General features: G+C 38.8%; 2 protein-coding genes across 2 annotated transcripts in view; both read right to left on the bottom strand.

The window, feature by feature from the left end:
• Positions 1-419: 419 nt before the first annotated feature.
• Positions 420-5,516, bottom strand: LOC139696839 (15-hydroxyprostaglandin dehydrogenase [NAD(+)]-like). Its single transcript, XM_071595719.1, has 5 exons — positions 5,424-5,516; positions 3,223-3,346; positions 2,757-2,863; positions 749-922; positions 420-425 (listed from the first exon to the last, which is right to left on the bottom strand). Exons 1-5 carry the CDS (start codon positions 5,514-5,516, stop codon positions 420-422), a joined length of 504 nt encoding a protein of 167 aa, XP_071451820.1.
• Positions 5,517-13,609: 8,093 nt separating this feature from the next.
• Positions 13,610-27,528, bottom strand: part of LOC139696838 (uncharacterized) — a 48,430-nt gene continuing 34,511 nt past the window's right edge. The window contains exons 8-12 of the mRNA XM_071595718.1: positions 23,694-23,817; positions 22,219-22,325; positions 20,016-20,189; positions 16,624-16,778; positions 13,610-14,077 (exon numbers count right to left, since the gene is read on the bottom strand). Coding sequence (XP_071451819.1) covers positions 13,942-14,077; positions 16,624-16,778; positions 20,016-20,189; positions 22,219-22,325; positions 23,694-23,817 — 696 coding nt within the window. The 3' untranslated portion in view covers positions 13,610-13,941. The remainder of the gene's footprint in view (positions 14,078-16,623; positions 16,779-20,015; positions 20,190-22,218; positions 22,326-23,693; positions 23,818-27,528) is intronic.

Genomic DNA, 27,528 nt, shown 5'->3' with positions numbered 1-27,528 from the left:
ACACATCAGGGTAGGGGGGCCAGTTCCTTTCCCTGTGCTGGTTAAGGTTTCCCAGGAAGACCTGGTACCCGAAAAATCACTTAAGGTGGAGCTGCAGGTGCCCAGAGTGCCTTGCCCGAGAATCGAAACCGGGACCCTCCGGTCAGCAGTCCAACGCTCTACCCACTGGACTACCGTGACCCTACGATATATATATATATATATATATATATATATATATATATATATATATATATATATATATATATATTTATTTATTTATATATATATATATTTATTTATTTATACAATATGGATATGCAATATAGAGAGAGAGTAAACATCACAGTAAATATATGGGTAGATTTATTTTTCTTCCGATTTCCCTTCCTCCCGCCAAAGTTTTAGCGACGATGTTTGCATTCTGACCTATCCCGAGGTCACGCCTGCAGAAAATATGACGTAATTTATGAATTATTATTTTGCATGTCATTTTCATGGATTCAAATTGACGAATAAATTAACTACCATGACTTGGTTACTGTGATGCTTGAAGCAGGATTTGAAACGCAAGAGCAGGAAGCTGTAATATTTTCTCTCTTTCTTGTGAGTTTCAGTTCAAGTTAATTCCATTCGCAAAGAAAAAACAAAGATTGCCGCCGTGATAGATCCAACGGTAAGACCATTATTTTGTGACTATTGTGGTGACGAAGGCATTGAAAATAAAGAGAAAGGGATTGAGGAAACTAAAGTCGGTAGGTGTACTCACTCCATGAGACCTCGTGAATCCCACCACCGCACTCTTTGTACCCGCGTATATGGGCCCGAATGTATAGGCCATCAAGCCGGCAATGGATGCCGTATTGACGATCACACCTCCCTTTCCTCCGGCTTTCTTGCTCATAATTTTCAATGCTTCATTGCTGCCCCTGACTAGTGCCACCTAAAATACAAATAATAATGATAACAATGGATCAGGTTTTGCATGGAAGAAAGAGCAGGACCTCCGTTCCAAATAGAATAGGAGTAGGCCACAAAAATTCAATTTTTCTATTCGAAACGAATGCCTCTCTCCTAGACAATAATTAGCTAGGGCAAGGAAATTTTTTATTTATGCAATTACTAATGGGATGAAGAGCAATTTTGTGAAGTCGTTTCATCATTTAAAAGTGTTGCAAAATGTTGACGTAATGTTTAAATTTGCCAAACAGCTTTTGAAGTGTAAATATGTGAGCGATTTCAAACCTGATGCCTTACATCTATTTAGAATGCCAAAATTTTTCTTGGAAAATGATGACATTTTAAATGCTAGAAATGAGTTCTTGTCAGATGGCAATCCTTATGAATTACAGATTTCACTACTGCCCTTTTCCCTTCATGCACGACATTGAGTGAGAATGAGCATCTGGCCTCACGATACCTTCCAATCCCCCTCCCCATTTCCAACCGCTTGAGCCCACACTGCCTAATTCCTTTTAAGTGGTGTAATGGTAATTTCTAATGGTAAGCCATTCAATCCGCTCCAGCTAATGGACTTTGTCTTAATATTTGTCATAGCTTTCCTCTTTCTCGGAAACGGCATGACATAAGTTTTGTTTTCATTTATCATTATCCCATACCAATCGCACTGGCCTTCCAATGCGCTCAGCTGAGTTTGCAACTCCTTGGCTGACTGGTAAACTGAAGGTTAGTCATCCGCAAACCCAACTGATTGGATGAACTGTCTACCCACTTTCATTCTTTTTCTATCTTCACTTCTTCCCGTACTTCTTTTTATCGTTTTCTCCACATAAACGCCGAATAACACAGATGTCCCCTTTCTTACCTGTTTTGTATATTCTCTGGTGGAAATTAGCCGCTTATCATTTCGTTATCATTTCTTTACCTAATTAAGATTACAGGTCATAATTGTGATTAAGGCGCGCATTCGAAAGTTGTATCATTATATTTTTTGGGAAGTCAGGCATATCGCCTGAATCTTGAGGAATAATGAAACTAAATATTTTTCTTGCAGAGCCGTGTGACTAATAATTAATTTAATGGCTCATGATAAAGCTAATATTTTAATGAACTTTTTGAAGTCAGTACAGGTTACTTAAAGTTAGATTATATGTCAAAATCTCATATCATTGTTTAGCAATGCTAGTCCTAATATTCTTGCGTCACTGAATAATTATGATGAAGGTTACGAGATGATTTCATTTGAAGGCATCATATATGTAGATGAATCACATTTTGCAGTCATTTTTGTCAATTCCGCACGTGTAGTTACATTAAAAAAACTCACAAAAAAGAAACCTTTGTCATTTTACGATGCTTATCATGAACTACCAAAAGAATCATAATTTGTTTTTTTTTAACGGCTGAAACGCACTGAGTTTATATTTTCTTAAATACGAGTATATAGGAGACTTAAAAAATTGTGCCCGAATACTGTTATGAGTCCAGTAAAGGATTCACAACTGCGACAAGGTTGATACGATGCCATAAGGATCTTGCTACAGATGCAATAATAAAAAAATCGTCATGGCTGTGTTATATGGAACCAAATTTAGATTTATATTTATTTACTGGTATTTTGCAGGAGTAATGTAACAACCCGTATTTTCATTGTTAAATACATCCACGCTTTCACTTAGGAATTTATTATCAGTCACTATAAGTGGTTTAACTCCTTTGGAACTCACCTACATAAAATAACCGCAAGCTGTCGAAAAGGCTTTTGGTCGGAGGTGTAAGGGAATCAGACTGACATTTTTTTATAGTTCATTTCTTACCCAGTTTATGTTTATCATGTCTTCCCATCGTTTCTCGTCTCCTATTCCGGCATTGTTCAACATGATATCCAAGTAAGAAAACTTTTCCAAGGTCTCCTTGAATGCTCCTATTCACGTACATGATCATAAAAAACTTAATTAAGTTAGTTGTAATAGGCACTGTGAGTACGAGGTTTTCAATACATATTTTCCTGTTTAAAAACATCATTTAACACTTGTTCACACGTTTAACATCTAAACTTATTTATTTACACATGTAGATGGGTAAATAAATTACACATGTAGATGTATATGAAAGCATACTCAAAAAGAAAACAACATTGCTTGAATTTTACTGCTCGAATGGATTCAGTGAATTTTTTTATGCTAAGTCTGGAAAATATACACAATAACACGAATACAGCGCATACGTATAATCCTTGCAAGGCGTTTAATCCTTGTAGTACACTGTAATAATATGACCTACTTTCCAAGTCCTCTTTCTTGGTGACATCACCGCTGACGAAGTGCACTCTGCCTTTCCCATGCTCTGCTTCCATTTGCTGCTTGAACTCTTGTCCTTTTTCATTGTTCAAGTCGAATAAGACTACCTGGAGAAATGAAACAATAACGGGCATTGCATAAAAATTTGTCCCAGACGCTAGACAACCATGCATACTAGTGATTGAACGTACAAACAATAGTGTAAAATGAAAAAGTGGGTAAATGGGATGCGATGCTGCATGAGTCGTTACTCCGCTGAATCTTCGATATATTCTTTTGTGAATGAATTTGAATGCCAATATCTCACATGGTCAGCTTCTGCAAAAGTTGCAGCGAGCGCAACTTAGTGATCGATAGGTGTCAACTTACATTAGAGAAGCATATGTTTGATAAATTTATTATCCAGCGTAAAAGTGTCACAATTTGGTCATTATTACATTCTAGAAGCTAAAGAACACAAGGAGGAACAGGTTGCAAAATTAGTTGGTCGGAAAAATTGAGATAGTGTAGGAGAAAAGGGTCAAAACGGAGCCTGGCTTCCGGGTAGACTGCAGAAGAAGATTTGAAAGCATATTGATACACGCACCGTAGAGGAAAGGTGGCAGACTATAACAAGCGAACTGCTAAAAACCATAAATCAAGCCAAAAGAGGGGGGAAGTCATCAATGGGAATCCCTACATTAGGAAGGAAATGGGGAGGTCGATTGGAGAGACAAATGAATGCAACTGGAGAACTGAACTGTGACAGCAATGATATTATACGTATATAGGACCAGCTGGTAGTCAAAGTAGTGTTTCATAGACGGGAGAAGAGATGATAATGGGATGGAGACGAATCAGCAGAAATTCAGGTAATTAGCGTGTTTGGAAAATGTGTCCGATGATGACAACTGAATACTCTCTATTCTGTATTAAATGATCATTATTAATGAAGGTTATTAACCCGATGATTGACTTAAAGAAGTTCCTCGGGTTATTTTGCTGCCTACCGGTCTCTTCAGTCCAAATATTTCCTCTTATTTGTATAAAACTCTCCCAAAACCCTCTCTAAATCCACTCCTTGATCTTCTGTATTTCCTTTTCTCCCTCGGTTTCATTATAGATACGCTCTCCTAAAACCCATCGGACTATTTTCCTCTGTATAGCTGGCACTCTGTATTGTTGCCGATTCATATTCAAGGCTTATTTCCCAAGTTTGAAAGAAATTGATAGAGACATTTCGCTGATTCTTTTTATCCTGTTTGCCGTTGTCTTTCTTCATTCCATTAATTTAGGACAGCGATTATTCTGCTTCTCATAGAGGTTTGAGGTCGCGGCGCTCATGCTAATGACGTCTAGTCGATTTAACAACGCATGACGATATTTAAATTTTCACCCCTCCCCTTGACTTTGTGGGCAAAATACCGAAATAACAATGATTGTGCTCGATGTATTGAATCGAAAGAAAGGATATCTATGGAACTTGACTTATATCTCTATTCCCAATAGCAAGGGTTGCATTGTTTACTATATGCAGGTGGATGTATGCGTGTGGGTGAGTGCAAGTGTGAGTCCAGTGTATGTCTTTTATATGTGTTGCTATTCCTTTTCCTTATACGAGGTCTGTTCAAAAGGTATCACGACTTTTGTGTTTTTTCAAAAATTATTTATTTATTCATGAATATCTATTTTGTCTCCTTCAAAGTAATCCTCATTAGATATTACACACTTGTGCTAACGTTTTTTTCCAATCCTCGAAGTACATATACACACTCACACACACGCATATGTATATACATCCATGTGACTATGTGTATGTAAATAAATAAATTTATATATATATATATATATACATTACAAAATGCAATTCCAATATATATATATATATATATATATATATATATATATATATATATATATATTCACTCATACAGGGTGCGGCGCTTAAATCCGGACAAGCACGCATTTTTTCGAATGAGATTTCCTCGCTGGGTTAGCGGAACCTTCCCCAGACTTCTCCGAAGCATTATACTTAGCCACGATATCGTAAATAGTTGATCTGTGGTACTAGAAGAATCGGACTATTTCGAAATATAATGCCTTTCCTCCGCCTCAATTCTGATGCCCCTACTTCTTCGAACACCTCGCTCCAAAACATTCCGTAATATAATTCCCAGGGACCGAATAAAACACTGTAGTACTTACAGATGCACCGTTTTCAAGCAGAGCGCGAGCAATGCACTTTCCTATGCCTCCCACTCCTCCGGTGAGTAGCGCAACCTTGCCGTTTACCTCCATTGCCGATGCGCGACCTTCTCTTGCTCGGGTAATATTTCGAAGTGAACTCCCGACAGACCTGCTTAAAAAGTTTTTATCTAAAACTGGTCACGCGCCTCTCCCCTATCGCTCTTCCCTGAGGTAATCATCTCCTCAGGCGGTCCCAGTTTTCTGCTTTCCTTATCACTTCTTTACAATGTGCCCCCTGGGCCTCCAAAGTCACGTAACTTTGTCTCGCTTTTCGCCACACTATCTCTTTCCTCTTCAACCTAGTAAGCTCGTGAACGTATCAAAATACGAGGGACCATGTGTCCAAGCTATCGAACCTTTGGGAGTGTAGAGAAATGTTTGCTAGCAATTCCGAACTTTGGTTACACCTTGCGTCTTTTTTTCTCGGTTTTCAATATGTAAAGAACAACGTTCAAGAATTCTTAGAGAGGTGTTGTTAAAATTTACGAATTCTAGGAAATAAGTAGATAAAACATTCGGATATTATAGTAATTTATTTAACGCTGTCGTTGGGAGTAATGACAAGGAGACAGAAGTGATTGCGGAAGATAAAGAGAGCAATCGAGTTTGGAAGACTGACTGAAGGCGAATGATGTAAAGGCATTCGACTGCAATGATTCGAACGGAGTAAAGGGAGGAAGAAAGTATGCGAGGCTGAAAAACCGTTTATTATAATGCAATGTGTTCATGTTTAGAGTATTGTTAGGCGAGCCTTGGACGGATGGATAGATGTATGCACTTCTATCTACTGCTAATGCAGCCAGTTGTACGATATGCTTTCCGGGTTTGAATTTGATTTTACTAAATGTAAATTATCATGTGTGCTTACAACACTGAGCCGTTGGGAGTCGGCCAACATATACAAACAGATCATCACAACACCATTTGTTCTGAATTTTATCCATCTGCTGTCCACTCTTCGAACCCCTTAATGATTCCTAAGAAGTCCCCGTGACGGAAGACTAATTGGTAGCCGGCGGAAGTAGGGAAGATAAGGACTTACGATAAATCTTTAAGGGGCTCGAAATGTGAGCAGCAGAAGGATAAAATGCAGAACAAATTATGTTTGGATGATCTGTATTTGAATTTGACGATGGATTTGGTTCATGTACTAAACATTTTCAATGATTTCTTCCTTATATTTTACAGAGTTCACTTCAGTAGTAGTTTTTATGGGAGGCGATCGACAGCTCAGGTCATTAGTGATGGACAGGCAAGGATGAAGGGTGGGGAGAAACCCGGCGTCGGTATCAGCCTACTCTTAACGAAAGGCGCCAAGGGGTCTGCAGCTTAACGTTCCATCTGACGGACGGCATATTCACTCAAAGTGCTCTCCACAAAGCACCTCAAGTAGGGATCGGGACACCGACAAAATATCTGAAAAATATCTGTCGTCACGGGGATTCGAACCCGGGCCCTCAGGGTGGGTAGCCAGTTCTTTACTTTAGTTCCCGCGCCACCTCGATCCCCAAGACTTCCCTCAGCTTTAAAACATTTTACATAAAGTTCCACCTGGATTATTTTGAGGACAAAAGATCATAGATCACATTTAAAAAAATCATATCCAGTCGCCATGCCTCGAACACCGACTTAAATCCTCCTCAATGCGATGATCATTTTCTTCGTATATTTTTGTTGATGACGCATACATTTTGAAATAAATGTGCCTGGACCTGATGTTTTCCATTTTTCATTGTCTAGCACATTTATACTCCCTAGCATTCGGCTCTCCATTTTTTGATTTCACATTTAAAACAAAGAGATCATCTCACAGAATTCCCACGGAAGTACTTACATCTTAGGCGATTACAGTGTGTGGAACATGGAGGGAGGGCAGCGAGGCGGAGTTAGGGGGAGGGTGTAATTGGTTTTAACACGTTTCGCGTTTGCTGGACGTTTGGCAGAAAGGGGCTGGGCGTGTTGGTAGGAGGAAGGACTTAGACAGGTATGTATTAAAATTTATTAATAATTTAGGATTTGTCAGATTTTTTTAGTGACAAAGAAGTAGGTGTTGATGAGGTTGAGTTTGTTAATGCCATATATTTTGGTCCCATGTAATGTATTTGGTACTGAGGATAGGATCTTTCAATTGATCCGTAGGAATCACTTGCATTAAAAAATTTCAGAATTCTATTGTAGGTAATAACATAAACATGTTCAACATTAGTGCAAAGAGGTTCGAGTTTGCATTTCAAGAGTGCGTGCGTTTAATCTCCACAAGCACGACGGTCCAATAATAAGGATTGAAGGAAATGCGTAACGAAAATATTCAAAAAGTCTGCGGTATGTTACGTGACAGTAACTTTTGATGGATTTATCCGCTAATGCACATTACAATGCAGCAATTTCGAATCCCCTCTATTCAGTAGCTGAATGGTTTAAGAACTCGGCCGGATATCGAAATTGTGGAGCGTTGTGTTATTTTTTCCTGAATAAGATTTGGTATGCTGCTTGATTTTACATTGTATACATAAGTACATGGTAAGCCAATGTTTTTAATGCCAATTTATTCCGTATATAAAGGCTACAGTAGCATTATCAATACTCTAATACTTTTTTAGACTGTTATTTCAAGGAGATTCTTTTCGCAATAATTATATTTTGGCAGAGTGAGGTATCGACATCTCTTGATGTTTCTTCCTGCCCTGAGTATTGCATGTTATCATGAAGAATTATTTCAATTGCGGATAAACAGCTGGCACATTTGCAAGCACCTGGTGTTTTTCTTGTATCCGAATAAATATTATTTCTACTCAAGTGAGACTCTGAAGGTCATCTAGCTCGGAATAGATATATTTTAGCCTGACTGGTTGTCTTCCGTGACCTGTACCAAGCCAGAACCTCAGTTTTTCACAGCCTCTGCGACGCAGAAAGTAACAGATGGATAGAGCAAGAGGTAGTACAGTGCAGTAAGAAGTGAAGTAAGAAGTACAGTAGAGAAGTAAATCATTTCACGGCCTGCTAGTTAAAAAAAATTGATTTTGTCTAAAATGTCTCTATTCGTTTAGAAAGAGTCGAATTCTCACTATAAATATTTGATCATAAGCAATATTATACCTTTTACTACAATTTACTATTGATAGAAAATATATCCTATGCACTTGCAATGTAGGATCAAAATTATCGAACAAAACAAATTCTGAAAATACAATCCATAGAGAATAATTTGGGTAAAAAATAACGCGATTGAGATACTATTCTGGTAGGTGAGATGCCAGTCTACCCTAGTCTGTTAGCAGGCCAATTACTCCGAAGCTAGTTCAAACAGCAGCTACAAAAGAGTGAAACGAAAAGTTTGTTTAAGGGCTGATACGATCTGAGTAAATACGGCTTAGAAACCACAGCAAACAGTATATTTTTTTCGAAATTATCGCGTATTTCAGTAGTCGTACCGAGTTGAATGAACTGTTCAACGAGTACACAGTTGAAGGTCAGGGAAGCTAATATTTCTCAACAGTTTACCAAAGGTACGCTACACCCAGAGTTGATTAGATTATTATAAAAATTAAACTGCTATTTAGTTTGCCGAAGGTACGCTGCACTCAGGGTTTGTCAGGTTAGCACCAAGATGTTTGCTTAGTCTATACCTGGCTTTAGACTCATTAATTATTTTGTAGTGTGACGTTTAAGGTAGGTTTTGAATAGACGCAAACTTGACACACTCTTCTTAGCCTCGCCTAACAAGGCATTAACCTACTCCTCACTCCACAATGGGGCCTTCTTCAATTTCGCGTGTATTCAATCCAACATTCCTATCCTTTTCCTTTCCCTACTCGCAAATCAATCGCCAATCCATATGCTCTGTATCCACCTTTCCTGTCACGTTTGGATTTCTCTCAAAAACCCTCTCTCCTCCCATAATGCCTAAGGTTTCATCCTTTGACTTCCTTCTCATCCATTTTACCCCTCCCATCCGTCTGCACATTTCAAAAGCCTCCAATCTACCCCGATCATATAGTATTGCTTCAACGACAATATTTTTCCATTGTACAAAACTACGCTTCATGTCACGGTTTTCAGTATAATTTTTGTTAATACACGTATAATTACTCAACGTTCCCGTCATCAATTCCCTCCTCCTTGTGATAAGTTTCTCTACCTAACGCAATTCTTTTTATATCGCTACTACTTCAACCATCTTGGTCAAAGCATTTGCAACTACTCCCTAAGGTATAAATGCTGATTTAAAAAAAAGGGAAATGACTCTTTGTTGTTCAGATTCCCATAACATAAAGACTTTTCGGTGTTTCTTCCAGTGCAATTAATAAAACTGAAACTATATTCTAACCTGAACATCGGGATGTACGTATATCCAAGAAAATTGTGGTGAATTCGTAAGTTATAAATGCTGACATCGCTAAGATCCTTAACTTGTACCCGCTGGATCTTACAATTAGCATAGCTCTACCAAGCCCCTTAATGAGCCCGAGCACTAACTCATTGGGCAAAACTATGCTGTAAAAACTGCCCTACAAAACCACTAAATTAGATAAATTGTTACCAATGAAATCGTTCTGAACTTCGAGATATACGCTTTTCGTGAACAGAAAATGAAACAAAAGTAGAGATGATGTAGCCTTCCAGCTGCTTGATAGCAATGCCCAGAGGATGCACACATCTATTGCTACCCACATATCTTTGTATGTATGGCTGCAAACAAGCCAACGAGGCATGGCAATGTGCACACATGCCGAAGTAGAAGGAAATATGAGCAATTGGAAAGGGCTTTGAAAGTGGATGTTGAGCGGTAGTAGAATTGCCGCTACCACGTTTTTGTCGCGAAAATAAAGACTTAATGATTTCGATTATTTTAGGTTCTACTTTGTAAAAATTCATGACCACTGAATAACTAAACTTGGTATTTATTATCAAAAATTTTATTACACTCCTACCGGTTTCGTCGCATAGGTGACATAAGGTGCGTCATTTTCGTTGCCAAGAAAAATTACTATTTTTTACGAAGACAATTGAAATACTTCGTTAAATCCACTAAATTATATATTAATACGATCCGGGTTTCTTCACGTCTCAAAATCTTCTGAAGATGTCTGGACGTGACGAAACCAAGGTCGGATTAATAAATAATTAAGTGAACTTAATTTTATTTTTCCATTATCTTCATGGTGGATAACTACCAAAAATAAAACCTGCAGCAGTTACCTAGGTTACTATTTCGAAATTAATTATCCCATCCGCTATTCTTGTGGTTTTGGAAGCCGAGGATTTTTGCGATAAATGAAAAGAAGCCACTCTCCCTACATGACTTAGACAATTATTATGTAACAAATCCGAGAGATTTCGTGAATCCGATCACTCCATATTTGGATGCGAAGTAAGAAGTCGGAAACGTGAGGGGAAACAAGTTAGCGGTGGAAGCGCGGCTCACGATCACGCCCTCTCTGCCACTGGACTCCCGACACCTCTCATCACGTCCATCCGGGGCAAAACACAACATTCTTAGCAAAATATCAGTAGCAGTCATTTTTGGAGGCGACTGGCTGCTGCGGTCATCTGCGCCATCAGGGTAGGTGGGCAATTTGGTAGAGGAAAGATGTTCGAGGAATCGGTGGCCTTACGTCGGTATTAACTGACTCCTTAAAAGGAAAGACTCCAATCGGTTACACTGTTCAGGGTCTCATACGACGGTCGGCGTACACTTTAAGTGCTCGACACTTGGTATCCAACTAGAATTCGCGATACCTCTGAAAAATTCAGGGTCCATTGAATCTATCGGAAAGACTCGAGCGGATCCAAGATAATATTCGCTTACCCACTAAGATAAAAATAATGCTAAATTAAAGTCTTGAGAAGATAAATTTAAAATTTCTGATGGATATACACGTTACAAAAAAAATCTACTGGATAATGTAATTATGAGGGCTGTCCAGAAAGTAACCTCCGTTATGCTATAAAAATACATTGGAATAAATATTAAAAATATATTATTTTCATATCAAAACTATATATTTTCACTATTTTTATACATATTCGTCAAACCGATTTAAACATTTAACCATATCTCTGAACTAGTTTATGAAATCCTTCAGCATGAAATTCTGTCGCCTGAGATCACCGATGACGGCATCTTGAAGTTCCTCGACGAGACGAGCACAAAAAATGTGGTAGCCTAACTTTTCAGTCATGTTTCCATGAAACATACCCGTAGTAGGAAAACTTTATAAAGATTTCAGATATGCACTGAATGGTTGAGGCCTTAACTTTGTAGAATTCCATTATTATAATCTTTTTAATAAGATTTCAGATATCATAAAACGCCGGTTTTCACGAACTACGTCAATGTTCAGGTGCAGTTCATTGTTCACCACAGACGGGCAGCCACTTCCGTCATCATCATAGACATTTGGGTTCAATCTTAAACGAACGACCACACTGATGCACATCTCTTGTCACTCATTACATTTGATCCGTACAGAGAGCAAATTTCCCGATGAATGTCAGCAGCTTTGAAGATATATATCAGTAAAACCCTTATCACAGAGCGGACTTCACATATTGTGGGGATTTTAATTTTATGGTTAATTTTGACCCGCTATTTAAACAAACGACGAGCGGCGCGATCTTCCGACCACTGCAGTTCGAGGCGTACTGACATTCTGAGTGCGTCGATAGAGCAACCATTCGGCTCACTCCAATACTTCTCACGTTAAACGGAGGTCCCTTTCTGGACAGCCCTCGCATTATTTCATAGCAAAATGACGCGTTATTCGACCGAACATGGCCATTCTCCATAATGCGCGTATCTTCATTTTTGAAGTTTCATCGTTTACATTGGAATAAAACGATTTTAAATACATTTCAAAATAACTTTTCCTGCATTCATAGAAAAACATTATGACTCAGTGAAATTTTTGGACCTTACCCGATTGCAGCGATTTCGCTGGCTCTTCCCGGATATCACGGTTAGTCCTGATGGCGGCTACCATGAGTACTAGACTCATTCCAGAAATACTAGAGTAACTGCATTTCACTCGCAACTGTAACTAACTACATTTTAAAAATGTCATCGGTACCGGTTGAACCTGTGCCATTTCCAGCGAAAGCTGTCCATGTTGCCTCCTTCTTCTTGGTTCATTTTATTTCAACGTTAGAGGGCTCGACTTACATCCGAGTCTCTGACTACCCTTTCGATCCTTCGGGAAATAAGACGGAGCGAAGAGAGCGTTCAGTTAAGCACTGAGTTTTGGTGGAGCAAGGACGCGGACTGAATTTGGTAATAGGCTTTGCACCAACCGAGCCCTCTGCTATCATGGAAGAAACCAACTGAACTGGTCCGAGGGATGTGTTTTTATAGAACCGATATAAATCTACGTTACAGCAAGGAATACATAAAGTAAGTCAAATACAACCCGCTGAACAACACTGAAATACGTCTATTTAGTCCGTCGAGCCGACTTCGTTTCTTTGTTATGCTCAGAGTGTACCTTTATGTGTCATTCGTGCCTACGTACTCATATTGAGGAATTTGACGATCTGTCGTCACTTACAGACGGCATCGGAGGATGTTCTGGAAGAGTGGCATTTCTACTGAAGGTGTCCCCAACGCTGGCCAGGTTTCGACAAACAGTCAAAACGGACATATTTCGCCGCGATTAGATCTGCCGAGTTAAATGTGGAAGACTAGAGGTAAGTCAATTACAGTCACCTTAATGCTAAAATAGGTACTTTTCACTAATGATATATTGATTAGGAAATGAAACTTAGCCCATTTCCTTTGTTTTTCCTGTCCCCAGTTTAGTCCAGTTCATTTAATGCGAACTATATACGTCCGTGGAAGAGATCATAATTTCAGGTATTAGAAAAACTGTGTACCTCTGCGTGTTTCAATAGGAAAAAGCTCCCGATGTTCCATGATCCCCAAAGATCTCAACATTCGCTATAGCGTTTCCTTGTTGACATTTATAGACTGGTTCATCAACAAAGTCCATCATCAATGACTACGGTAGTGGAACTATATAGCCCAGTACATGCACGTGTATAATGCTTCCCACTGCCGAAGAATTTGCCATTTTTTTATTAAAATTATAGAACAAAGAAATCTAATTTGTGAGAATGACTAAACTTAAAAAGGAAATGACCTACCGGACTGAGTGGTGCACACTTTATTCTTAAATGTAGACATAAACATTTGAAAAAATAGGACACGCAACGGAAGGCATTTATTGATAATCTTACGTCAGTTGCCATAAAATGTTCTTTAAATTTTGGCCATAAAAATTGCCAACAACGACATTTCAAAGGTTGTTTTTTTTAATTCTTAGGTAGAGAACATGCCTGTGGAAACTAATTTATTCAGTTCAATTCCATATTTGGTCCACGGTCTTCGTTTTGTTGAATTATGTTTACTGTTTTGATCACTCGGTGGCGCATAGTTTCGCTCTCAGTTGCATTATTGTGTCAGACCGTCCACTCATCTTGGTCACCCTGCAGTCTTGAAATCCCTGTAGTGAGGGATGGATATCTGGTAAGGGCTTCCGCCTCCCTCCACAACCCAGATGGATCCAGTTGGGGCGTCATTAAGCAGGAAAGGCACAGCATTCCCCACTGCATCGGGCCTGCGAAGGCGTAGTCGTCATCCATCGGGGGTTGAAATTATATGAAAAGGAGAAAGAAGATTCCGAGAACTCAGATGACTTGACAAGGGTCACTACATATGAAACAGTGAAATACATAGAAATTACCATCGTCCTTGATCCCCCATTTTTCACAAACTAATACAAGTGTTTATATTGAACTACGATAGATCCACTGTAAAATCTCTATAATATTTTCGATTCACTTTCATCGATGATTGATCGCTGATTCGAACAATAGAGATTAGATAATTTTTCAAAATGGAATCTAAATGTTGTAATTCTGCTTTCTATTCAATCTGAAAGCTAAAAATGAACATGCTGTGTCACTACTATGGACTCAATAATTCCACGGAAATCATTAGGACCATCGATACGATAGGAGAGATGACTGCCATTTGGTTTTAGGCTGATTTTTTTAATCGATAAACTATCGATTAGATTAACACTATCTTCAAATAATCCTCCATTCACATAATCTATATAATCTCTCTTGTCATCATCAGTATTTCAATCTTATGGTTTTACTACTACCCACCATTTTGCTCTATTCAGCGTCAATTCGCTCCCCGCTGATGGCTTTTCGGTTTTAAGTCCTTATAAATTTGTCTTTTGGTCTTTCTCGTGAAATTTTCTCTTCAATTTTTCCTTCTATTGTGTTTCTAACTAATCCACTGGGTTTCAAGGTGAGTCCAATTTATTTAGTTTTTCTTTGGCGTCGAGCTGTCTATATAGTCCTTTCCTTTTCTGCTCTTCTTCATACGTGTACTTCCTCGTTCCACAACTTGCATGTTCATTTAATCCGCAGCATTTTCCTTCCACACCATGTTTCAAAGACTTCTACTCTTCACTAGTATTTTTTTTGATGTTCCATATCTCTGATCTGTACAGTGCCATGCTTCATGCGAAAATTTTCGCCGGCCCCGGTGGCGGCGGGGTAACGTCGTGTCTGTCAATCCAGAAGTTGCGTGTTCGATTGCTACCTAGGTGGATTTGCCTCAACCTAGGGGTTGGGTGTAAATAACTGTCTTCAATGTCGTGCCTAAGGGTTAGGTGGAAGAAGGGACTGTTAGTTTCTCAATCTCACCCAATTAAGTTGATAAATAAGATAAAATTAATGAATAAATGTTTTGACGAACTGCTTCCTTGATTGCAACCTCTGGTTCTCATATCAGTTGCCTCTTCTCCACTAAGACCTTCTTACCTCGAATTATTCTTTGTTCGACGTTGGTCAAACTTCTTCCATACCAACTATACCGCTGCATTGGTAGACAAAGGATTCCATTCGCTCTCGTTTCACTCATCGAAGCGTGATATCTGCCTTCGGCTTCTCTCCTATGCACACAAAGATTTTAGTTTTCTTCTTGTTATTCTCATATCATATTCCCAAAGTATTTGGTTCAGGGCATTCAGACTTGAAGGTCCTCTCGCGCTATTGCAACTATTGCAATGCTATATGTGATTTACAAAACATATTTGTGCGTGTTGGGTTCTGAGACTGCTTACACCTGAGCAATAGGAAGTTTGTAAGCATGTTTATTTGCAGTTGGAGTTTATGTAACAGGAAGGAAGATACATTCGATATTTTCAGGATTAACTTTTTAAAAATCCGTTATCACTGAAGTAAAAAAACAATGTAATATTTCCACAAAATCTTTTATTAGGTACGACTAATTTCAACGCATCGGCGTCATCTTCAGGTACCTGAGGAATTTGGTGGAAAGATGCATTGTTTTTTTTACCTCAGTTGTAGGAAGGAAGATTTTCAATGCAGATGAAACTTAGCTACATCATTTTGATCCTGAAAGCGAACGGCAAAGTTCTCTGTGGAAATGAAAATTTCCGGTATCACCAATCCCAAAGGAACCAACAAGCTTCTGCTGGGAAAGTTATGGCCATATCATTTTTCGATATTCAGGAACTAGTGTATCTGCATATAATACCAACATGCACAGCTATAAATGGAGCATACTATTGAGATGTACTGAAAATTTTCCAAGGCCATGTCAATCGCAAAAATTCACATTCCGAGGTTAACAATCTGGATGCTTCACCACCATAATGCACGGCCGCACATTGCAAATGCTGTTGTTACGGTTGGTGACCTAATACCCCCCGCCACACGCCCTTGGGGCGGCTTGCGGGGTATTATGAAGATGTAGATGACTGTCTCATAAAAAAGAATGTCAAGTCCTCATCCTCCCTAGAGTCTGGACCCACTGCACCCACTATGACATTTTCTTCCTCCAATGTGGAAAGCATTTTCATCATCAGAAGCAGCGTTGAAGGCTGCCGAGACGATTTTGAAGGGGCTGTCAAACAATGACTTCCAAAATGTGTTTGAATACTGGAAAAATGTGGTACTAGTTTATTGCATTCATTGGGAACAACTTCAAGAAAGGACATAAAAATTTGGAGGATGATTGGAGTAATGCTGTAAAAAAATGCGATCATTCGTCATTGAACATTCCTCATGGACTCGTGTTTTTGGGGCCAGATTGGCTGGAATGAACACCTTGGGAACTCACTTTTGCGGCAGGTGCTCCTTATCACCTTTGTGATGTCGTGACAGGAACTTCTGCAAAACGGTACCAAAGGATCCTTTTGTCACGAGTTCAGTTTCAGTGTGGCCAGGGCAGAGGGCGATGACCCTGACTCCCGTCTTGTCGTATTGGTTTTGGTACTGTGAAAAGAGTGGTCTTTATGGGCCCCTCCTTTAAATGACCGTCGTAATTCCACACATGTTCTCACACCAAATACAATGAAATCTCCTCCATTGTGTCGATAATGGCAAGTGAATTTAATGTGAATGACCAAACGCGAGCAAAGACCGGTTGAGAACATGGTAGGAAGGACATGCATTAATTATATAGGTTTTTTTAATTAAAACCCCTTATATTCATTTGGTGGAACAATTAAACAGCTTTGGAATAGGAACATTCGAGTAAAATAATTGAATTTTACCAGTTTTTGAAGTAATAAAGAATTGATTCTAGAGTTAAGATTTCAGATTAATCCAAATAGATGGGTACTGGCTCGATAGTACTTAGCTATACATAAACTTAAATTAGGGAATAATTCAGAATATTGAAAATCCATTTAAATATCTTCACTTTTCGACTTCTCAATGTTTGTTTTCAGACATTAGGGGGATGCACAGTTAACAAATACATATTAAATGAAGAACACAATGTACGATATATTTCCACTGTTCTTTATTTCCATACTACTAGTTTCAACACTAAGGGGTCATCATCAGGTACCAATGTGAATCGTCGCGAGGCGTCATCATCTACGTATGTATGTACATGTGTATGTAAAGAACATTGGAAATATACATTGTGTTCTTCATTTAATCTACATGAACTTCCAAAAAGATGAGCCAGAAACAATTAAATACATAATATAGTTTGATTGGAAACCTTCAAAGAATGACAAGCTAAAATAATTCTTATATTATTCAGATAAAACCAAATGATGTCCTTTCACGTAGCATTAAATCTTTTTTTTCGGTCATAAAAAGATTAGTCGCGCCTCTAAATATTGATTTTTTTAATACCAGCAAATATGTCATCCATCATTTAAATGCCAATATCTATCCACAGCATTTAATGTTGAAAACTATTAATAATCTGAATGAATTTCGAGCTATATCAATGTAATGTAATGAGGAACTTCAATTATTTAATCACTTCAGAGAATTGGAGGCGGCTGAAGTGAAGGGATACTTAGGAGGGTAAAGCAGTACATGCGTGGGGATCGCTAGGTTGATCATGAACGGCCTGTGTCCTGAACTCCATTTTAAATTGTAATTCTCTTTCATGTTGATGCACTACGGAGAAGAGGCATCCTTATCCTAATCGCTATGACCACAGAGTTTGACATAACTGGAAAATATCCATTTTGAGAGAATGAAACCGCTGTTATCAACCCGGATGTCCATTTGATAGGTGAGGGTAGAGCTCACCCAATACTAAGCCTAACGGCGTGCGAAATTCACAAATCACGGTGGCAGTTCCTGCCCCTGTGCCGTTTGATTTCCCTGGAAGAGCTGGTACCCGAAAATCTCACAGCTCGGGTGAAGGTAATGGTTTTCGGAGGCGTGCCAAGGATTCGAACCCAGTTCCTCTAGACAGGAGCCCAAAGCTCTGGGATAGAGCTTTGGGCTACTGTGTGGAGGACTTACTACGTGCCGAGAATAATTTAAAAAATTAAAAATTAAAAATATGACGAAGAGTAATGAAATATAATAACCTACACTCCTGATCAGATGTGGAGGGTCATTGAACGCTGACATGAAAGGGATAGTGACAATGTGACCTGGGTGACAGAGTTTAAAAATAATGAAAAACCAGTTAGACAAGGCTGTGGAGAAAAAGACATATTGTGAGTAAGAGCTCAAAACGCTGAAAAGGTAATACGAGGGCGATTCGAAAAGTAAAGTCTCCTATTTTTTTCATGAAAAATCAAATTTATTCTCAACTTTGTGCGCATCGCAGGAAAGGCTGAGCATTTAGCCATTTTTCTACATAGTCGTCTGGACGATCAATCACTTTTTGCATCCTTGCAAGCAGCTTTTGAATACCGGTGTCTTACCTTTCTCCCGCCGCGTCACGAAGCCAACTGACGACTGCTTCTTGCACTTCCTCGTCTGACTTGAATTTCTGTCCTCCAAGGCGTTTTTTGAGAGCGGGAAACAAGTGGCAGTCGCTGGGGGCAACGTCCGGGCTTAAGGAGGGTGGTCGATGATATCGCAGCCGACTTCATGGAGTAGGGTGGTCGTTTCACGTGACACATGTGGACGTGTATTGTCATGATGCAAACACACTCCTTTGGTGAGGCACCTTGTTGTAACCGAGAACCTGCGACACAATATTCTGCACGGAGAAGAAGCCACTCTCTTCATTAAGGCCTTCCTTTATCTCATGAAGGGTAATTCTCCGGTTATTGCGCACCATCTCGTCAATTGGAGCCACCGTTGATTCTGGCAAACTCGGCCGCCCCGACCGCTGCTCATCGTGGACGTTTTCCCGGCCATCAAAAATCTCCCTGTACCACTTCCGCACGTTTTTTATGTCCATACAGTTCTCATCGTAAACTTCCACTAAATGGCTATGGATTTATATCGGAGAAGCAGTCGTCAGTTGGCTTCACGGCATGGTGGGAGAAAGCTATGACGACGGTATTCAAAAGCTGCTTGCAAGGATGCAAAAAGTGATTGATCGTCAAGGCGACTATGTAGTAAAATAGCTAAATGCTCAACCTTTCCAACGATGTACACAAAGTTGAGAATACATTTGATTTTTTATAAAAAAAATAGAAGACCTAACTTTTCGAATCGCCTTCGTATAGTAGTCTTCAAAAACTGCCAAAGGGCAATTCTCAAAGAGCATTCTACCCGTACTAATGATAAAATAGCAATAATTAGGAATGCGAAAAGCGAAGCTGCATGAATAAAGCGAAGCGACTTATGATAAAAAGAGGACACTCTTTGTTTCTAGAACCACCATATTAATTTGGTGTAAGAACAAAAAACTTTGATGAAGAGCTCACTTATTTATTGAGGTGAAATATGGACGATTAGGGTGTACTTAAATATGCTGTTTGAGGATTTCGAAATGCTATCCAAGGAATACAAAATATTGGTATTCAGATGATTGAAAATGCTATCAAGGAGGTGGTACTGATAAGAGAAGAAGAAGGAAAGCATTTGTGGAAATGTATGAGGCATAAATACGAGGGAATCAATGAAAATGTTTATTGTAAAATCTTGATGGACTGGCTCACGCGCTCACGGAAGGGACTGTGGGAAGAGAGTAATGCAGGACTACTTTAAATTAATTAATGCATTGAAGCCGCGAGGAGGAACTCAACACGGTTCCCCAATTTGTATTTACAACGCTGAAACACACGTACACACCCCGTGGGCTCTGGTGAATCCAATGACGGCAAATTTGGTGGCTGTGTACACTGGAGTCAGCTGGAGAGGAATCAGTCCCAGAACGGACGACATATTGATAATCATTCCACCGCTTCCCCCGTTAGCCTTGCTCATGTGCGCCAGGGCTATATTGGTGCCCCTCACCAGGGCTTTCTGGAAAGAAAGAGAGATGACCAGTGATTATTCGCGGTAGTTACCAAAAGTATTTTGCATCGTAACGTACCTACTGGAGTATCAATGGTGACTATCGATTTTTAAATTGTGGAAACAAATGAGAATGGTTAAAATGAGGTATGAGGAATATAGTTGAATGCTATCGAATCCATGAATTCCAGATGTGTTTAATATCTTTCGTAAATAGATCGAATCTCGGTCGTGATTGTCGAATCATCCAAACGAACGTTGTCACCTTTTCCTAATTGTTGACATGTATGAATAGCTGAATACTTTTGGAAATTATAGTATCCTTCTTATTTGGCCATAGCCAATGGATCTTAAATATGACAGAAGGCCCGGGTTCAAATCCTGGCGGTGTTGAATATTTTTCAGAGGTATCTCGATCCCTACTTGAGGTGCTTTGTGGAGGGCACTTTGAGTGAGTACGCCGTTCGTCGGATGGGACGTTAAGTTGCGGACCCCTTGACGCCTTTTGTAAAGAGTAGGCTAATGCCGTCGCCGGGTTTCTCTCCACCCTTCATCCTTTCCTTTCCATCCCTAATGGCGCCAATGACCTCAGCTGTCGGTCGCCTCCCATAAACACTACTACTACTACTCTTAAATATGAATAATTGGACCATAGTACTCCAAAAGGCTACATTTTATTCTCAAATGGACGTATGTTTTTGAATTTGTATTTCCATTCAAAATATTCGTGACATAAAATAAAATTATCTAGGTTGTGAAAGCGACGAAACAGGAGGATGCGGGTAGGAGATTTTACTGGAACAAATATCAGAATTCGATCAAACTTTGGATATGACCTAACCCAATTAAAATGTTTGAAAAACCAGATAACAAATATGAAACGGACAGGGAAATCGGAAGAGCTAAGCGTGAAGAATCAATGTGATTGAGATGCATCAAAATATAGAAGGAAGTCGAACGAATATCTTATTCAATATTTTTTTTTACAAATAAAATAAAGAAAAGATAGTAACAATTTTCCTCTAGATAAGTTTAATAGTACGACCGGCTTTCGATGCATTACATCATTTTCAGGTGATGAACCTCAGACCTGAAACTACTCAATTTGTTTTTGTTCATAGTACTGTTCATAGTATGATCATAGTACTTATTGCAGCATGAAATTAGTCATTCCTGAATTTATGATTGAAATTAATTACTTCTAGGAGAGTAATCAATAAGCAAGAATAAATATTCCCCAAAATATTATTCTTATTAGGGATCTGGATGATGCAGTGGCTAACGTACTGGCTTTCTACCCAGCAAGAGGGCCCGGGTTCGAATCCCGGTGGCGGCAGATATTTTTCAGCGTTATCCCGTTCCCTACTTGGGGTGCTTTGTGGGGGGTACTTTGAGTGAGTACGCCGTCCGTTGGATGGGATGTTAAGTTGCGGACTCCTTGGCGGCTTTTGTTAAGAGGAGGCTAATGCCGACGCCGGGTTTCTCACCCTTCATCCTTTCCTGTCCATCCCTAATGGCGTAAATGACCTCAGCTGTCGGTCGCCTCTTCTAAATACTACTACTACTATCATCCTTAGAGTAAAAATATGAGTGTCGAATCGAGTGGGTCAGAAGTTAGGGTGTGTATGTGGCATAAAACTTACGAGAAATTAAATTACTCGTATATTAAATAGATGCATGAAATTTGAAATGTGAAAATTTTCTCCAACAGTGAATAATCCGTAAGCTTATGCATTTTCCAAAATGTATCCATTTTTATACTTCTAAGATGAACTTTTCCCAGAGTTACAAGTTGACTTCTTTTCATTTGGTTATCTCTTGGTCTGTTTTCACTAATTATAAAGTTCACTCACACGAGCTTAAGTAAAATTGTAAAAACTTAAAAAAAAACTACAGTTCCCCTAAGAAAATAATGTTGCTTGATCCCTTGCCAATTGAAAAATCGCTGCTCTTGGAATAATGGCATCTGCATATTGTCTTTATGCACTTTTACTTTATACTTGCAAACACACTTTAGAGAGTCAATTGCGTAACTCACCAAGTTAATATCTATCTCAGCTTCCCAATGCTCATCGTTCATTATTCCAGCGTTGTTTATCATAATATCAATTCTGGAATATTTGTTGACAGCCTCACTGAAGGCACCTGGAATGACATTTCAAATGGGTTATTCACTTAGAGTAAACAGATAAACGATTATAATACACGTAAATTTATGTTGGATTAATTTTGCAATCAACCTTATGGTAGTATTTTTTGTGATATTTCTCACAAGCACTTTACTTTATATAAAAGTAATTATTTACGGTAGTTACGTTAAGTTGCTTGACTTAAATGAAGCTTGATGTGGCAAGAAATTCACAGGTTGTTTCACTTTTTCTGACATCAAATATAAAACGCAATAATAAGGTAGAAACTAAGTGATTGCATTACTTAAAATTCTTTTTATGATGACATCACTAATTGACTAAAACACGTCCAAGAGACTGAAGCAGTAATATTGCCGTATATTGAATGAAATATTGTTCATACATATAATTGGAAAATTTTATTCTGAAATTCAGTGAAAAATGCTTACTATTGAAACGGTTAATTTAATTTAAAGTGGTTTAGTTTTTCAATTATAATCTATTTTTGGCCCAAAGTGCCAATGTCATATCTAAAATATGAAATTCGCCGAAGACTACCTTGAGGATTTTCGCTAAGCTTGATAATCTATTGAATGAATTCTGCCATTCTTGGCCTGTTTAATATCATAAAAATGATTTCGAACTCGGAATCCACACCAAGAATCCTTATATTCTGGATTTATCTACCATTATCATCAAATATTCCATTTTAGGGCACATTTTTCTGAATTTCAAGTTAGCAATCACACCAGAGTTTATAATGTGAAAAACTACTTGTACTAAATTTTAAGGCTTTGAGAAATTTTCTCTCTGGATTTATTGTTTCTTTATTTAAACTTCCCACCGATATTTTCGGAATAAGAACGATGAACACCATAGCGTAAATACAAATTGGCTTCACATGAATTTTGCTGTTCAGTGTGATGGCCTAATGGTCAATGTTGACCTTGTGACCGGAGGCTTTCGGGTACCTTTTGGAAACCTTTGGACTAGACCACATTAAATAATATAAGTGATTTGGTTTAACGAGTGACATCACCTTGCGGGAAAACTACAGAGAAAGGAGCTGGACCCTAAGCTTTGAAAGTGCCTCTTTTTCTCATTTTCTGGCATAAGACTTAGTTTGAGATAAGTCTTTACCTTCACCTCCCAAAATCAGCATTCGGATTCGTTGCTATAGTTTCATGTAACTAGAGTTCGGCATAAAGCTTCCTTTTAGTCACATTCAGATCAAATGGCATTTTTATGTAAATTTCAGAATCGATACAATTGAAATTTATGCGCGACAATATTTCGCCAGTAAATAACTTTTTCTCCGCGTAGTGCTTTAGAGTAAAAAAAGTGTCGAACAGATGGAAAAAGAGTGAGGCATAAAGAAACGTGCTTTCAAAGTCTTCTTTCTTCGTCACGTCGCCGCAGATGAAGTGAACTTTGCCGTCTTCATATTCCTCTTCCATTTGCCGCTGAAACGCATCCCCCTTCTCCTTGCTTAGATCGAAGAGCACCACCTGAGAATAATGAAGGGTATATTATTGGACTGGTGGTGAACTAGCCGAAGAAACACCATTTACTAAAAAACACGGAATTAACTATGTTACTTAAATGAGTATTCTGAAAGAATTGGAAAAATATTTTTCGGACAATCATTTTACAAAACTTGTTCTGCAACGATTATTACAGGGCTCTTTTTTTAGGTTGTAGGGAGACTGATCTCGTCTTTATAAATTATGGGTAGAAGCTAAACTAAGTACACAAATCATGCGACTAGTCGATGATTGCGTTGCGCAGATAATTATTTAATATATAATATACATCAATAATATTTTATCAGAGACCTCATCATATGATTCATAGGGGATCTCGTAACTGGGAGATCCTTCGTGCAGCAATCCATCCGCCACAAACCGATAATTTCTTTACGTTCGTATCCCAACACCAGTTTTTCTGTACTCCAAATTTTTGAAGGGTAACTGTGATCATGATTTGATATTATCCAAAGCGTTATTTGTAGAGGAATTTCCCTTGATACCAGTTTGCTATAGAGAAATTAATTAGGCTTATATCCCCAGCGCATGGACAGTATGTCATATCGGAAATTGCCCTTAGGGTGCCTGATTCGTGGTCGTGATATCATTAAGGGGTGTGAGAGATTTCTTTGAAAACTATGATAAAAAAAACCAGGAATGAAAACGGTTGTGTCACGAGGGGTTCATCTGGGATTTAGACAAGATTGAACCTGGCTAAAATCAAGGTTAAGGTTCGCGCAAAGTCGCAACGGAAGAAGCATTTTATGTGCAATCATTACGGCTCTCATTTTAATGGCCTGAAAAGTCACATCGCATTCTATTTTCTGGCTGAAAGTTTGAATATGGAAAACTGATTAGGAAGGAAATTGATCGCAAATGATTTTAGAGAAAAGTAACCAAGTATATATGTACATGTATACAAATTACATAAGAAAAACAAATCATTTTGATATTCTCACTGTTCTCACCAACTAGTCGTTGTTATAGAATTAAGAAATCTTACATTTTCTGTTGCTGGTAAAATAGTTATAAAGGTAATAGGATAAAATACGCAGTTCTTCATTTTCACACCTCCTCTCGTATGGTGACTGTGAACTTCACTACTAATGATAAACTTAATTTCTCAAAACGGACCAATGGATAACATTCTTTCTTAGTCGCCATAGACAAAGGCTATCGTCCTTTCAATATTTCGTGTGGACAATTTTTAGATCAGCTTACCTTGGGATGCCACGTTCGTCAGTGGATCACTCTTTTTTCCTTGTCTCAGCAAACTAACCGGACCAGAATGAACCGCAAATCCCATTCCTGCTGTCCATCTGTATCCCTTTTTACTTGAAAGAATCAGGACTGCGTATATATATATATGGTTTTTATTTTTAAAATATATATTGGGCAATCTTTTGAAACTCTATACCTACTCGCACACTACCTTTTTTCGTGACGCGCTTTCCACTTGTCATAGTAATAATTTCTCGTTTCGGTGAACCTAATAATAGAAGAAAAACCTTATGCAAAAGATCACTTCCATTCCAATCGTCCAATAAGCCGTGTCAGATGTAATGATTTCTTAACAATTAATCCGTCTCAATGACTCACTGATTGACAAACATTTCTGGGCACTTAAAATTGATCTAGGGACTTGAAATTTTAAGTGAACGTTTCTATGCATCGGATGACTGTGGAAACAGACAATGTCTAGAAAATGACCCGGGTTACTGCCTAAAAACGATTATAATTTCCAATGTGAATAAATGGGAAAAAAGAAAACTCTCCGTGCAGATGGTTTACCGTAACTCATTAAAATATAAAATAATTATTTTATGGTTAAACAAAAAGTAAAATTAATCCAAAAAGTGAGCTTTCATATTATATTCATTTATTGCGTATTTCGGTCTAATATTCAAACGCACTCTTGAAAAGTGAATTTTTTAAGGCTTGATTGGCAATTTGTGCTTGGTATCCAGCGTAATTCTTGCCAACAACATATTTCCCCATGGTTCAATGGGAAAGGTGAACTTAAAATGACTTCAAATTGGTATTATTTTTCATGTTTTAGTGTATTCTATGTCATTACTGTAGTTATTATTTGTGAATAGCTATCATAATGATGATCTTCCTTGTTTGAATTATTTTACAGAAATATTTTTTTGAACTAAAACTTAGGAAAAACTTAATTTTTTATGTACGTGCCAGGTATGTAATCGCCCCCTGCCACACACCCAAGCCGTGGCTTGCAGGGTACCATGTATGCATTTAATTCAAGGTTTGTATAAAACGTTTCGGGAAAGTTTTCGGAAAAATAGATTTATTTCAGATATTGCTACAATGCCACAAAATTCTTCAAAGGACATCCCTTAAGTGTCGGTACACTTTTACCAGAAGCTTTTTTAGGTGGATTCCAGAAGTTCTTTAAAGGTACGCATGCAAGCTTCTTTGACGGCACTTAGGGGTCCCATTGTGGTGCACTTTGAGGGAGGATTACACTTTTGGAAATAGAAAATAGTCTGCTGATGCCAAGTTGGGACTGTAAGGTGGTAGGGAAATCGTCGGGTCGCGTTATAGAGAGTCTTCGCAAGCACACACTCGACTGCGCTTTTGGTCGTCCGCCAAGGCCTTCGGGTCGAGTTTAGCGCAGATCTTTCGCATCGCCAAATTTTCGGTGATAATTGTGTGCACTGTCATTTTATCAATGTTAATACGATCTGCGGCCATGCGCACAATTAAACCGACGGTCTGAATTCAGCACTTCACGCACGCGTTGTACATTGTCGTCGGTTCCTGACGTAGACGGCCGTCCAGCGCGGGGCTCGTTCTCCATACTCTCTCGGCCATCTTTGAAGAGCTTTTGCCACCTAAAAACTTCAGTTTGTGACTTTCTTTCGTGCATGAACACTTGACGAGTCATACCCTACGTCTACGTACCAGATTTCCCCAGTCCTTCACCAAATTTGATGGCATACTTTGTTCAATCGCTCGCTACATTTTGCGCTTGCACCGAGTCACTCAACAGGGGTCCACTAAAACTGCGATCAAGCCTGAACGAACATTCGTAGGTGATTGGCGCTTAGAGCGTATTAAAGGTCAGACCCCCAACCACCGAGCTAACGCGTTGCGAGCGCGCTGCGATGTCCTGTCACTTCAGGAAAAAATGTTCCCGATACCTTTGATGTAAACCTCAAATATCACTTGAGGCAAGGGAGGAAGAGGTTGGAATTGGATAGGCCTATTAGATAGAATAAAGAGAGGAAAGAAGTATGCGGTTTGAAGAAGGTGTAGTGTCGTAATTGTAGCGCCGGATATCACGTTGTTTTGTTAGGAGAGGCAAATGAATGCGTCTTTATACCGCTGTATAGTCTGTGCCCATCCAAAACCTACCTTGACAGGTGGACTAATAATAATAATCTAGAACGATAAGTGATCAGAATAACGTTGTCCGACCGTGCTTGGGGGGAAAAGTATTTCATGGCGAAAGTTGTCTCTTGGGTAATTACCCCCTGCCAAACACTATGGCTGTGGCTTGCAGGATGAAAATAGATATAGATGAATCCAAATGTTTACTCGGAAGGCTTGAGCTGTACTAATTTTAACTTTAAGGCAAACTTGTCGCACAAAAATCGAATGCTTTCTTTCTATAATTCTTAAGCTGAAATTAGTTTTCTTGTTGATTGTGGAAAGACTACAAATTAGTAG

This window comes from Hetaerina americana, unplaced genomic scaffold, assembly GCF_022747635.1.
Source record: "Hetaerina americana unplaced genomic scaffold, ioHetAmer1.1.p SCAF_7, whole genome shotgun sequence".
NCBI lineage: Eukaryota > Metazoa > Arthropoda > Insecta > Odonata > Calopterygidae > Hetaerina > Hetaerina americana.
This window is presented reverse-complemented; position numbering and strand designations above follow the sequence as displayed.